The sequence below is a fragment of the Aquarana catesbeiana genome, linkage group LG02 (assembly GCF_042186555.1).
Source record: "Aquarana catesbeiana isolate 2022-GZ linkage group LG02, ASM4218655v1, whole genome shotgun sequence".
NCBI classification, from domain to species: domain Eukaryota; kingdom Metazoa; phylum Chordata; class Amphibia; order Anura; family Ranidae; genus Aquarana; species Aquarana catesbeiana.
Window position 1 is genome coordinate 86,294,189 of NC_133325.1, and position 14,963 is coordinate 86,309,151.

The following is a 14,963-nucleotide window of genomic DNA, read 5'->3' on the forward strand; positions in this document are numbered from 1 at the left end:
ATCAAAGTTCGGCCGGTCCCTGCTGAACTGGCCAAATTTCAGTCTACGTATGGCTGGCTTTTAGAGAGTCTAATTTTTAGTCTGACAAGGTGAGAATATAATTAATAACAAATCAAGTAAGCCATGGCAGGCAAGGCTGCCTTATTACAGCAAACCAAAGGTAAAGTTTACGTTTATTACAAACACCCACTGGGGATTATTAAATTATTAAATTGCAGTTTACCAATCTTAAGAAGTAATGGCTACATTAGTTTATCTTTTTTTTTTTTTTTTTTTTTTTAGGCTTGTTTCCTTTGGTGATCCAGCCAATGATTTTTTTAACTTCCTTTGACAGAACAAGCTGTCCAGACAAAGTAGCAGTTAGAGAGTTGAGACAAACCATTTAACCCCAAGGCTATACAAGCTGTTTTTTCAATCTCTGTTGGATCTACCATCAACTATGTAGTATAGGGGCTTGCCTTACTATTAGGGATGAGCCGAACACCCTCCGGTTCGGTTCGCAGCAGATCATGCGGACAGGCAAAAAATTTGGCAGAACACACGAACACCATTAAAGTCTATGGGACACGAACATGAATAATCAAAAGTGCTAATTTAAAGGCTTATATGCAAGTTATATGCAAGTTATTGTCATAAATAGTGTTTGGGGACCTAATCCACCTCCATGGGAGGCTCTCACCGACTGACGCATCTTCTCTGTAACAGTTCTTATATAACTGAGGGCGAGGCCACCCGGTGATGTAAATGGGTGACCCCGCCCCCTCTGACATCACGGGGAAGCCATGGGGAAGAGGGGGGCTAGGTCAACCGTTTACGTCACCGGGTGGCCCCACGATGAGCTTACATCGTGGGACATTTTATTTATTTATTTTTTTAAATAAAGGACTTGTCCCAAGCTGTCTCTTGTATTTTTTTACCATTTTGACACTTTTTTTTTGTGAAATGGTAGGGGTACGATGTACCCCATTACCAATTCACACAGGGGGGGGGGGAGGCCGGGACCTGAAGGGCCTGGTATGGATTTTAGGGGGGCCCCCACGCAATTTTTTTTTTTTTTTGGTTCGGGTTTCCCCTTAATATTCATACCAGACCCAAAGGGCCTGGTAATGGACTGGGGGGGGGGGGGGGATCCCATGCTCTTTTTTTTTTTTAATGAGTTTTATCTATATTGCCGAGACCCGACAATTCATTACAGCTGCGATCAGTTTTAAGTGACAATTTTTCCTTTTAGAAATGTAATTTTGCTGTGGTACTGTTCTAAACCCAGGAAAAATGCGCCACTTTGCAGGCATACTATAGACACCCCCCAGGCACAATATTTAAAGGAATATTTCATTTTTATTGTTTCACTTTAAGCATTGAAAAAAATCACTGCTCCCAAAAAATCGTGCACATTTAAAAAAAAAAAATTATGACAATAACTTGCATATAAGCCTTTACAATGAGCAGTTTTGATTTTTCATGATAGTGTCCCATAGACCTTAACGGTGTTCCGGCGGCTTTCGAATTTGCCGCAAACACCGCATATTGTTCGCTGTTCGGCAAACAGGTGAACACGCAATGTTTGAGTCGAACTTACATTCAACTCGAACATCGGGCTCATCCCTACTTACTATGTACTAATTGAAAGGGTTGTTTGAGTTTGTCCTCATATTACTTGGTTTTGGTAAAATTAAAGGACATTGTTCAAAGACTGTACAATGAAATTGTATTGGGTATGGCCAGCTATACATAAATTATATTCTCTATGTACACTAGTAGTACCGCCACTTGTATCAACTCGACAGCAATAGAATCACTAAAGCTGTGTAAGAAAATTGGCCAAAAACGGTCGGTTCGGCAGGAACTGGCTAATGTTCAGCCCATGTGTACAGTTCCTCACGCGGCAGAAGCCTGTTAACCACTACAGCTCGGAAGATTTTACCCCCTTCCTGACCAGAGCACTTTTTACAATTTGGCACTGCGTCGCTTTACATGACAATGCGCGGTCATGCAATGCTGTACCCAAACAAAATTTGCGTCCTTTTTTTCCCACAAATAGAACTTTCTTTTGGTGGTATGTGATCACCTCTGCGGTTTTTATTTTTTGCGCTATAAACAAAAAAAGTGTGACAATTTAAAAAAATATATATATTTTTTACTTTTTGCTATAATAAATATCCCCCAAATTAAAAAAAAAACACAAAAACAAATTTCTTCATCAGTTTAGGCCAATATATATTCTTCTACATATTTTTGGTAAAAAAAATCGCAATAAACGTATATTGATTGGTTTGCGCAAAAGTTATAGCATCTACAAACTATGGGAAAGGTTTTGGCATTTTTATTATTATAATTATTTTTTACTAGTAATGATGATAATTTGCGATTTTTAGCGGTACTGCGACATTGTGACAGAGAGATCAGAGACTTTTGACACATTTTTGGGACCGTTGACATTTATACAGCGATCATTACTATAAATATGCACTGATTACTGTGTAAATATCACTGGTAGGGAAGGGGTTAACACTAGGGGGCAATCAAGGGGGATTCCCTGGATGTGTTCTAACTGTGAGGGGATAGGACTGACTGGGGGAGGAGACATATCGTTATACTTAGTAGGAACAAACACGATATGTCTCCTCTCCCCTGACAGAACAGGGATTTGTGTGTTTATACACACAAATCCCCATGCTGGCTTTCGTGCCGAACGCGAGCATTGGGTCCCCCACCGTGCAGCGTGCGCACGCCTCCGGCGGCTCTTAAAGGGGACCCTGTACCCGTACAGGGTTTCGCCCAGCTGTGCCATTGTGCCGCAGTATATCTACGTGAGCCTGTCGGGAACCGTTTAACCGAGCAAGCTGGGAAATCATCATCCGATCAGTGCCTGCAGCCATTGATCTCTGTGTTTGGGCGGAGGAGGATGCAGTCCTCCTGTCAGAACACAATAGCTCAGCAAGGGAGATCGCTGCACAAACATTGACTGCGTTAGTACAGCGATCTGTAAGGTTTTTTTTTTGTTTGTTTTTTTTGTTCAGTCCGCTGGGTTGAATGAAAAAATAAAAACTTTCTATGTGTACCAATCATAAAAGAGCACCCAAGAACACTCATCTGCTCCTACAGTGTTGCTACCTCACTGTCCAAATTACTAAGGCATTGTTCAGTCACTAGGGAAGATAGTACTGCACACAATCCAACCTGAAAGGTCTTCAACCATGGGATTCTGTGGCCATCTTTTAGAAACTTGTGCCCTGCTAATTGTCTCAATTGTGAACTTTCCAGTTAATAGTTGATTTTCCAAAGCTTTGGGCTCCAGGCACTGGTTTGGATTACATTTTAGCAGTGTCTACCTAATAGCTATATATTTAATTGAATAGGAAGGATATTTTTTTGTGTGCCCATTGGGGAAGTTCCTCTTGTAATAATCATCTTGTATTTGTGCTGTTTTCTTGCAGGCAGTGACATGCTGTTTGGGGATTTCTTAGTTATCCTGGGAGCTTGCTTGTATGCAGTTTCCGATATCTGTCAGGAGTATGTGGTGAAGAAGTTATCCTGTGTGGAGTTTCTGGCGATGCTAGGACTGTTCGGGGCATTTGTCAGTGGGACACAGCTGTGAGTGCCTATACTTTTTTTTTATTGCTAGTAAATTCACCTTAAAGAAGACTTCCAGCAGATATTTTTATTTAGTGTTAGATGGAAGGTCACAAGAGCAAGACGTGGGTAGGGATGGGCTGACTGTTCGAGTCGAACACGAGTTTGACTCGAACACCGGCTGTTCGATCATTCGCTGAAGATCAAACATTATGGGCCGTTTGCGCCAAATTCGAGCGGCGCATCACGGCCCAAAATGCACTGCGTCATCGCAGTGGTTTGCTGGCTAATGATTAGCCAAGCATGCACTATGACCTGCATACTTTGGCCAATCACAGCGCCGTAAGCAAACAGAGGCATAATTGGCCAAAGGCAGGGTGCCTTTGGCCAATTATGGCTCAGGCGGTTAAGTACACACCCCACACTATATAAGGCCGCCTGCATGTCGGCCCTGTGTAGTGTGTTGCTGGCGTTATTGAGAGATAGAGAGTGTGTCATTTCATTTACTTTGAGCAGGCAGTTTATTCAGTTAGCTAGATCTCACTGCAGACTGTTCCTGCTGTACTATTTCTAATCTACTTCAGGCAGGCAGTTGATTCAGTTAGCTGCAGTGTATTTCATATGTACAGTATATACAGGCTTGTGTGTATGTATGTATGTATGTGTATGTATGTGTATATATATATATATGTGTGTGTGTGTGTATATATGTGTGTGTATGTATGTATGTATGTATATATATATATATATATATATATATATATATATATATATATATATATATATATATATATATAGTCTAGCCAAGCCTATACCTGACTGTAGGCCATTCCTGGAGTACATGTTCAAAGACACTTTCAGGCAGGTGACTTAGTGACGTGCAGTTCATAAAATATATATCCACTGCATTGTAGTCCAGCCAAGCCTATACCTGACTGTAGGCCATTCCTGAAGTGCGTGTTCAAAGACACTTTCAGGCAGGTGACTCAGTGAGCTGCAGTTCGTTTAATATATACAGTGGGGACGGAAAGTATTCAGACCCCCTTACATTTTTCACTCTTTGTTATATTGCAGCCATTTGCTAAAATCATTTAAGTTCATTTTTTTTCCTCATTAATGTACACACAGCACCCCATATTGACAGAAAACACAGAATTGTTGACATTTCTGCAGATTTATTAAAAAAGAAAAACTGAAATATCACATGGTCCTAAGTATTCAGACCCTTTGCTCATTATTTAGTAGAAGCACCCTTTTGATCTAATACAGCCATGAGTCTTTTTGGGAAAGATGCAACAAGTTTTTCACACTTGGATTTGGGGATCCTCTGCCATTCCTCCTTGCAGATCCTCTCCAGTTCTGTCAGGTTGGATGGTAAAAGTTTGTGGACAGCCATTTTTAGGTCTCTCCAGAGAAGCTCAAATGGGTTTAAGTCAGGGCTCTGGCTGGGCCATTCAAGAAGAGTCACGGAGTTGTTGTGAAGCCACTCCTTCATTATTTTAGCTGTGTGCTTAGGGTCATTGTCTTGTTGGAAGGTAAACCATCGGCCAGTCTGAGGTCCTGAGCACTCTGGAGAAGGTTTTCGTCCAGGATATCCCGGTACTTGACCGCATTCATCTTTCCCTCGATTGCAACCAGTCGTCCTGTCCCTGCAGCTGAAAAACACCCCCACAACATGATGCTGCCACCACCATGCTTCACTGTTGGGACTGTTTTGGACAGGTGATGAGCAGTGCCTGATTTTCTTCACACATACCGCTTAGAATTAGGGCCAAAAAGTTCTATCTTGGTCTCATCACACCAGAAAATCTTATTTCTCACCATCTTGGAGTCCTTCAGGTGTTCTTTAGCAAACTCCATGCGGGCTTTCATGTGTCTTGCACTGAGGAGAGGCTTCCGTCGGGCCACTCTGCCATAGAGCCCCGACTGGTGGAGGGCTGCAGTGATGGTTGACTTTCTCCCATCTCCCGACTGCATCTCTGGAGCTCAGCTACAGTGATCTTTGGGTTCTTCTTTACCTCTCTCACCAAGGCTCTTCTCCCCCGATAGCTCAGTTTGGCCGGACGGCCAGATCTAGGAAGGGTTCTGGTTGTTTCAAACGTCTTCCATTTAAGGATTATGGAGGCCACTGTGCTCTTAGGATCTTTAAGTGCAGCAGAAATTTTTTTGTAACCTTGGCCAGATCTGTGCCTTGCCACAATTCTGTCTCTGAGCTTTTCAGGCAATTCCTTTGACCTTATCATTCTCATTTGCTCTTACATGCGCTGTGAGCTGTAAGGTCTTATATAGACAGGTGTGTGGCTTTCCTAATCAAGTCCAATCAGTATAATGAAACACAGCTGGACTCAAATGAAGGTGTAGAACCATCTCAAGGATGATCAGAAGAAATGGACAGCACCTGAGTTAAATATGAGTGTCACAGCAAAGGGTCTGGATACTTTATGTGATATTTCAGTTTTTCTTTTTTTAATAAATCTGCAAAAATGTCAACAATTCTGTGTTTTTCTGTCAATATGGGGTGCTGTGTGTACACTAATGAGGGAAAAAAATGAACTTTAAATGCTTTTAGCAAATGGCTGCAATATAACAAAGAGTGAAAAAATGAAGGGGGTCTGAATACTTTCTGTCCTCACTGTATATATACAGGTATATATATATATATATGTATATATATATATATATATATATATATATATATATATATATATAAATAATAGTCTAGCCAAGCCTATACCTGACTGTAGACCATTCCTGGTGTACTGTTTTTAGTAAACTTCAGGCTTTGTTTTGCTAATCTAATTGTACAGTATGTCTGGAAGGCCACCAAGGAGAGGCAGTCGCTCACAGGCCTCTAAAAGAGGGCAAGCAGGCTCTGTGTCTACAGCCAACAGTGCTGGTCGTGGACACGGTGCATCCTCAGCACGTGGCCATGGGGCACGCTTGTCCTTTTTTTCGGCAGCTGGCCGTGTTGAGCCACAACATGCAGAAGAGTTGGTAGAGTGGATGACCAAGCCGTTCTCATCCTCTGTCACCAAGGCTCAGGGTACTTTGTCTGCCAATGCAGCTGCCAAAGTGGCCTCTTCCATCGGCTCAATGTCATCAGTCACTCCTTCCCTAGCCCCACCATGCCCTGAAAAGTCCCCCGAACTGTTCGACCACAGTGTAGGGTACATGCTGCTGGAGGATGCGCAGCATTTTGAAGGCTCTGATGATGGTACCCAGGTTGAGGATGAAGGCAGTAACGTGAGCCCAGAGAGAGGGGGTGCCCAAGAAGGACAAGAAACTGGCAGTCATGTTCCCCCAGCTGCAGCATACTGCCAGGTTTGCTCCAGTGGCAAGGAAGGAGGGGGATGATGAGGTCACTGACTCTACGTGGGTGCCAGATAGAAGAGAGGAGGAGGAGACACATCTCCAATGAGGCTGGATGCCCTCCAGGGGCCAGCTTAAGGGCAGGCAACCGACTGCATCACACCGCAGAGCTCCACATGCGCAGGGCACTGCCAACTCCGGGCGTTTTTCCAAAAGTTCTTTGTTGTGGGCCTTTTTTGAGACGTGTTCAGCAGATCGCACCATTGCTGTTTGCAACATATGTCTGAAGCGTATCAAGCGTGGCCAAAACAGCAGCCGCTTGGGCACCACATGCTTGACCAGACATATGTCGACCTCCCATGCAGTCCGTTGGCAACAGTACTTAAAAGACCCACACCAAAGAACAAGACGGACCTCTCCTTGCTCCTCATCAGCTGGGATCTCCAACCCCACTATAACTTCAGTCCTCTCAGAGACCTGCACTGAGAGGAATGAAGGTGTAGAATTAGGTGTCCCAAGCACTTACAGGCAATCTGCTAGTGGTACACCAACATCCGATTGTAGCAGGCAAATTTCCCTACCCCAGTTGCGGTCCCAGCCATCCACATGCTCAGCAGCTAAATGCTAGTTTGGCTAAATTGCTAGCACTCCAACTGTTGCCTTTTTGAGCTGGTAGACTCTGCCCCCTTTCGATAATTTGTGGAATGTGCTGTAACTCAGTGGCAGGTTCCCAAACGCCAATTTTTTTCTCAGAAGGCCATTCCAGCTCTCTACCGACATGTGGAAGGCAATGTCTTGGCCTCGTTGGACAGGGCAGGTCAGCGGTAAGGTGCATTTTACCGCTGACTCATGGTCCAGCAGGCATGGACAGGGACCTTACTTTTCTTTCATGGCGCACTGGGTAACCCTGCTGGCAGCTGGGAAGGATGCAGGACAGGGTGCAGTATTGTTGGAGCTTGTTCCGCCACCACGCCTCCAAAATGCTGGTAGGTGTGATTCTGCCACACCTCTCTCCTCCACCCCCTCCTCTTCTTCCTTTATGGCCTCTTCCTGTGCATATTTGTCCTTGGAACCAGCGGTGCTCCGTAGGCGTTCTAGGGGCTACGTAAGCACTCAGGTAAAAAGATGCCATGCGGTGCTTGAGTTGGTCTGCTTAGGGGACAGGAGCCACACTGGGGCAGAGATTCTGGCAGCTCTGCAGGGGCAGGCTCAGAGGTGGTTGACGCCACGCCAGCTTCAGCCAGGAATGGTGGTTTGCGACAATGGCACCAACCTCCTCTCCACCCTCCAACAGGGACACTTCACCCATGTTCCCTGTTTGGCTCACATCCTTAAAGCGGGGGTCCACCTACATCATCTAAAAAAAAAAAATATTAAAAGCCAGCAGCTACAAATACTGCAGCTGCTGACTTTTAATACACTTACCTGTCCCAGAGTCCAGCGATGTCGGCAGGCGACGCCGAGAACCCGCTCGGTTCTCGGCACTGCCGCCGCCATCCTGGGTGAGGGAATCAAGAAGTGAAGCGTTGCGGCTTCACTTCCCGGTTCCCTACTGCGCATGCGCGAGTCGCTCTGCGCGTCCCAAGTGGTTCCCGCTCTCTCCTGGGAGCTGTGTGTTTCCCAGGAGACAGCGCGGAGGGACAGAAAGAGGCATAGACTCCCATGGGAGTCTATGCCGGAAGTGGGTGCAAATACCTGTCTTAGACAGGTATCTGCACCCCCCTCCCCCCTGAAAGGTGCCAAATGTGACACCGGAGGGGGGGAGGGTTCCGAAAAGCATAGAGTTCCATTTTTATGTGGAACTCCGCTTTAATTTGGTGGTGCAGCGGTTCTTGTGCAGGTACCCGGGCTTACAGGATCTCCTGAGGCAGGCCAGGAAAGTCTGTGGGCATTTCCGCCGGTCATATAATGCCAGTGCTCGGCTGGCTGACCTCCAAAAGGAATGCAACCTGCCCAAGAACCGCCTCATCTGTGACATGCCCACCCGGTGGAACTCAACGTTGGCAATGCTGCAGTGGCTGCACAGCAGCAGAGAGCCATCAATGACTACCTGTGCGAGTATGGCACCAGGACAGGGTCAGGGGAACTTGGCTTTTTTTCGCCACGTCGGTGGCTCATGATCAAGGATGCATGCACTGTCCTGTCACCATTTGAGGAGGCCACGAGGATGGTGAGCAGTGACAGTGCATGCATCAGTGATATTGTCCCTCTTGTCTACTTGTTGGAGCACATGCTGCGTGGAATAATGGATGGGGCACTTGAGGCAGAACAGAGGGAGGAAGAGGAGGACTTCCTTACCTCTCAAGGCCCCCTTTATCCAGACAGTATTCCTCCCGGCCCGCCTATCACACAGGAAGAGGGGGAGGAGGATTGTGTCAGCATGGAGGTGGAGCCTGGCACTCAGCATCAGCAGCAGTCTTCAAGGGATCATTTTCAGGCCCCAAAAACCCATAGACTTGTATGTGGCTGGCAGGAGGTGGCTGCAGATCAGGTCGTCCTTAGTGACCCAGAGGACTCTGGACTGAATGCCTCAGCAAACCTATGCTGCATGGCCTCCCTGATCCTGCAAAGCCTGCGAAAGGACCCTCGGATTCGTGGTATCAAGGAGAGGGATAAGTACTGGCTGGCAACTCTTCTTGATCCACGTTACAAGGGTAAGGTGGCGGAACTTATCCAGCCATCGCAGAGGGAGCTGAAGACGAAACCTCTTCGGGAGGCCTTGCAGAAAGGTTTTTGCAATGCGTTTCCAGAGCCTGGGAGGTTACAATTTCCTGGTCCTCCTGGACAACGTCTTGCTGAGGCTTTGGTCAGTCACAGAAGGAGCGGTGGAGAAGGTGGCCGTCTGACCGATGCGTTCAGACAATTTTTTAGTCCACAGCCCCAAGGTCTGATCAGTTCCAGCAACCATCGTCAGCGTCTGTTGTACGTGGTGCAGGAATACCTTGGTTCAAGATCAGACTTGGAGACCTTTCCAACCGAAAATCCACTGGGTTACTGGGTCTTGAGGATGGATCACTGGCCAGAGCTTGCACAGTATGCAATTGAGCTACTGGTCTGTCCTGCATCCAGCGTTCTTTTGGAACGCACATTTAGTGCCGGTTACAAAGTGGAGGCCTTGTAACCGATCACAGAGTGCACCTGTCCACCAACTCGGTTGATAGGCTCACCTTCATAAAAATGAATCGGTCTTGGATCACCAGCTACCAAGCACCTGATGCGGATGTAACCGACTAGTTTTTTTATGAATGTGAGATCCCTTGAAGACTGCCTATGCTGATGCAGAGCTCGTTCCTGCACTCAACAAGTGTATCTGTGAGGGGTTGCAGTGTTGTGGCACCACCACCACTGCCCAGGGCCCAATTTTTCTGCCCCTGTATAACAGGGGCATGTAATTACAGTTTTTGATCTGCTATTTCACAGCAGGGCCCGTTCCTGCGCCCAGCAATAGTAACTGTGAGGGCTTACAGTGTTCTGGTACCACCAACACCTAAGGCCCAATTTTCCGCAGAGTGTATAGGGCAGGCCGTATAGTATATACAGGCGGTCCCCTATTTTCAGAAATCTGACTTACAAACAACTCCTACTTACAAACGGAGGGAGACAACAGGAAGTGAGAGGAAATCTACCCCTAGGAAGGGAAATTGTCTCCTGTAAGAGTTAATATGGGAAAAAGGTGTCTCCTCCACTGATTTATCACCAATCCTTGTTTCCCTTAAAAACCCAAAATTTTCAAAATCCAATTGTCATTGGGACAGAAAGTGAGGTGAAATCAGACAGCAAAACAAATGTTACAGGGGTGATAACCCTTCCCTATAATTTCCAAAAAGCTTTAAAATAGATTTTTTGGCTGGAGCTACACTTACAAAATGTACCTGTTCCAAATTACAAACATATTCTATATAAGAACAAACCTACAGTCCCTGTCTTGTTTTCACCACCTTTATACTGCTGTTCAGAGTATATAGGGCCTGGGGGCCCAACGCCTTTTCTTTTTTTAATTTGGGTGCGGGGTTCCCCTTAATATCCATACAAGACCTAAAGGGCATGGTAATGGGCTGGGGGGGGGGGGGTACCCATGCCGTTTGTCTCACTGATTTTCATCCATATTGCCCACCCGACATTACATTAAAGCCTCAAATGACTTTTATTCCTTTAGAAATGTCATTTTGTGCAGGGACTGTTCTAAGCACTGGAAACACGCACCACTTTACAGGCATTCTATTGATACCCCCCAGGTACGATATTTAAAGGAATATTTCACTTTTATTTTTTCACTTTAAGCATAATTAAAATCACTGCTCCCAAAAAAATGTCTGTTTTTAAAACTTTCTTTTCCATCGATACATGTCCCCTGGGGCAGGACCCGGGTCCCCAAACCCTTTTTAGGACAATAACTTGCATATTAGCCTTAAAAATTTGCACTTTTGATTTCTCACATTCGAGTCCCATAGACTTTACCGGTGTTCGAATGTTCGCGCAAACTCTCGGTCCGTTCGCATGTTCTGGATGCGAACCGAACCGAAGGGTGTTCGGCCCATCCCTAGATGTGGGTAAAACCATACTGGCACTCTCTTAGATCTAGATCTTTCAGTGAACACCTCCCCTACTGCTCCTGTTTAAATCAACTATACATGAGTTGGCGCATTCCCTGCTAAAGTCAGTGAGGGGAAACCCAATGTTGACTGGTGGAATCGGCAGGGTTGTGTTGCAGATCTTCCTATGGAATTGTGTTCTTTGAAAGTGGGTGGTTCCAGTTTGAGGGCCTCATTGGGTGTTGGAGTGTTGGTTTGTTCTGCCAGTTCAGAAGTAGAAGCATAATTGGGATATAGCCAGGGTTTAATATCCAAAGGCTTTTTTGAACAGGATAAGGTTGGAACATACAGCAAGGTATCAGAAGTCAAAACTACAATCTGAGGGTCAAGAGTCAAAGAAACACAATCCAAGTGGTGGTACAAGAGCTTAAAACAAGGGTTGGAACCTCTATCACAGTCATCAAGGATTTGTCTCGTACATTTTTTGTTTTTGTAGCATATCATGTAAAAGTTGGCTGTGTTAACCCATATATTTTAAGAAGGTGTCATTATGCATATCATTATGGAAACCACCTGTGAGCCATTCAAGCAGTGCATCTCCTATACAGAAAAGTATACCTATGTGTTGGTCAAGTCAAAGTCCTAATGGATCCAGTCTATTGGGAACATAGAGTAATCTAATCCCTCATTACTTTTCTTTCTATTTGTATTTTCTTTTATGTATCACCAAAGCATGGCACTGGAATCAGCCGCTGTTGCCAGCATTGACTGGAATTGGAATGTTGGTAAGTAACTTTTCTTTCAATAGCGTTTTAGAAAGATGACATCACTCTTGTTTTTAAGAGGTGAGCACCATCTTTTAACACGTACTTGTTTCTAAAATATTCTTGAACAAATCAGAAGATGCTTTCATTATGTTTTCAGCAAACTAGAGAAGGTTGATGGCTCTGAACTTCCCTGCTGTTCTATTTGTTCCAGCTCAGTGACACACACTGTAGTGTCAAGTCAAGATCCAGACTTCATAAAGGAGAAGTTTGGGTTATATAAAAAACACATGCACATACTCAACTCCATGCTGCCGTATCGGTCTGATGGTGTAGCTGTCCCCTGTCGGCTCTAAGCAATAACCTGCTATAGGCTCACCAGATTTAAATTTATACATTTTTTTTTCTTGTTAACTTTTTTGTCTGAGTATACATCTGTTTATCCCAAGCATGTCTGAATCGACTTATCCCGCGTACACATGAGTGGACTTTTCGTCCAGGCTGGTCCGACGGATTATCTGACGGACTTTTGACGGACTTCCAACGGACTTTCCGAATGAATGTACTTGCCTACACACAATCACACCAAAGTCCGATGGATTCGTATGTGATGACGTACGACCGGACTAAAATAAGGAAGTTGATAACCAGTAGCCAATAGCTGCCCTAGCGTGAGTTTTTGTCCGTTGGACTAGCATACAGACGAGCGGACTTTTCGATAGGAACTGGGTCTGGCAGAGTTCCGACGTAAAGATTTGAAACATGTTCCAAATCTAAAGTCCGTCAGATCGACCGAAAAAGTCCGTTGCAGGTCCGATGAAGCCCACTCCCCACTTGTCAGCCGGACCAGTCCGGATGAAAAGTCCGCTTGTGTGTACGCGGCATCACTGTTGACTGACTCACTACCTCTGCTGGAAGTCTATTCCAACCAAGCCACCAATTCTAAGATTCGTTTTGAACTTTCCTCCTGCTAGTATAAGGTCAACTCCCCGTGTTCTTGGTCATATCTTCGTATTAAAAATACTGCCTGAAGATATTAGAGGTGTGCATCTTTACTGGTCTCATGATTTGATTTGATTACGACTATCCTGTCAATGATTTGATTCAATTCCACAATGCATCACGATTACTGCCCATGGTTTTCCTAAAAAAAAAATTCAAGCAGCCAGAAGAACTCCATTTTTTTTTTAATTCTGCTCTTAAAAAAAAAAAAAAAAAAAAAAGACACTCCCTGCATGTAGCAAAGTCTGAACACAGCAGACAACAACAGTATTTATTTAGAACAGTAAATACTAAATGGCACTGCCCCCTTTACATTCCACAGCCCCCCTTTACATTACACAGCTCCCCTGAACATTAAACAGCTCCCCTGCACATTACACAGCCCCCTGCACTCCCAGGAGACCACCTGCCAACGTACTCTAAAGTTAAAAAAAAAAATCACTGCCAGCCCCTCTGTTTTATGAATCCATCGTACACTGTGTAAGTGTTCGTGTAAACTGATGCCTCTAAATACCTTATCTCCAATCTTTTATGGCCGAACAGCACAGCAGCTGGTCACGTGACCTCCCCAGCTGACGTCTGAGGGGATCTTGGCCCCTCCCACTGTAGCCCTTACATCAAAGGAGGAGAGCAGCTGGAGGTCACATAACCGGCTATGAAAGATCAGAGATAAGGTCTTTAGAGGCATCAGTTTACACAGTGTAGGATGGATTCATAAAACAGAGGGGCTGGCAGTGACTTTTTTTTTTTTAACTTTAGAGTACGCTGACAGGGTGCTCCCAGGAGAGGCAGGGCACGCCAGGATGACCGCAACTGTACAATTGCAACTGTTCTCTGCATTAATGCAGAATCGCATTGCGATGCATCGATTCAGCAATTATTTTCAACACTCCTATAAGATACAGTATCTCACAAAAGTGAGTACATCCCTCACATTTTTGTCAATATTTTATTATATCTTATGTGACAACACTGAAGAAATTACACTTTGCTACAATGTAAAGTACAGAGTGTACAGCTTGTATAACAGTGTAAATTTGCTGTCCCCTCAAAATAACTCCACAAATGACCATTCATGTCTAAACCGCTTACACCAAAAGTGAGTACATCCCTAAGTGAAAAATGGCCAAATTGGGCTCAATTAGCCTTTTTCTCTCCCCAGGATCATGGTCTCAGGTGTGAATGGGGAGCAGGTGTGTTAAATTTGGTGTTATCGCTCTCACTCTCTCATACTGGTCTCTGGTAGTTCAACATGGCACCCCATGGCAAGGAACTCTCTGAGGATCTGAAAAAAAGAATTGTTGCTCTATATAAAGATGCTCTAGGCCAGGGGTGTCCAAACTTTTTTCAAAGAGGGCCAGATTTCATGAAGTGAACATGCGTGAGAGCCGACCATTTTGTCTGACTTTTAAAATTAAATGCAAAGTTTATTGCAAATGGAATACTATTCATGTCGTAACATTGATGACAATATATGATGATATATAATATATATATATATCTTCTCTTCTCAGGGTAACAATGAGCTCAGGCGTGTCATGTTTAAAAAAAATGTATATATATCTCTTCTTTAGCCTCTGACCAATCCCCAAGCACCTCTCGGGGTAAGGATGAGCTTGAGCGTTTATTATTTTTTCTCGAATCGTCTTCCAGGGCAGCATCCGAGAGATAGGCTCCTCCTCCCTAAAACAGGAAACACATTAGTCCACCATTATAAATTTCACAGTCTTACCTGTGTGCCTCAGTTGTTTTGTGTTTCCTCCGGACCCACAGGAGCTGCAAA

The 14,963-nt window shown here is 44.8% G+C and overlaps 1 protein-coding gene across 2 annotated transcripts in view; it reads left to right on the top strand.

The window, feature by feature from the left end:
- The window catches only part of LOC141127010 (solute carrier family 35 member F2-like), a 46,755-nt gene that overhangs the window by 16,570 nt on the left and 15,222 nt on the right, over window positions 1-14,963 (top strand). For both annotated transcript variants that reach the window (XM_073613132.1, XM_073613133.1), the window contains exons 5-6: window positions 3,438-3,594; window positions 12,147-12,199. In XM_073613132.1, the coding sequence (XP_073469233.1) occupies window positions 3,438-3,594; window positions 12,147-12,199 (210 nt within the window). The remainder of the gene's footprint in view (window positions 1-3,437; window positions 3,595-12,146; window positions 12,200-14,963) is intronic.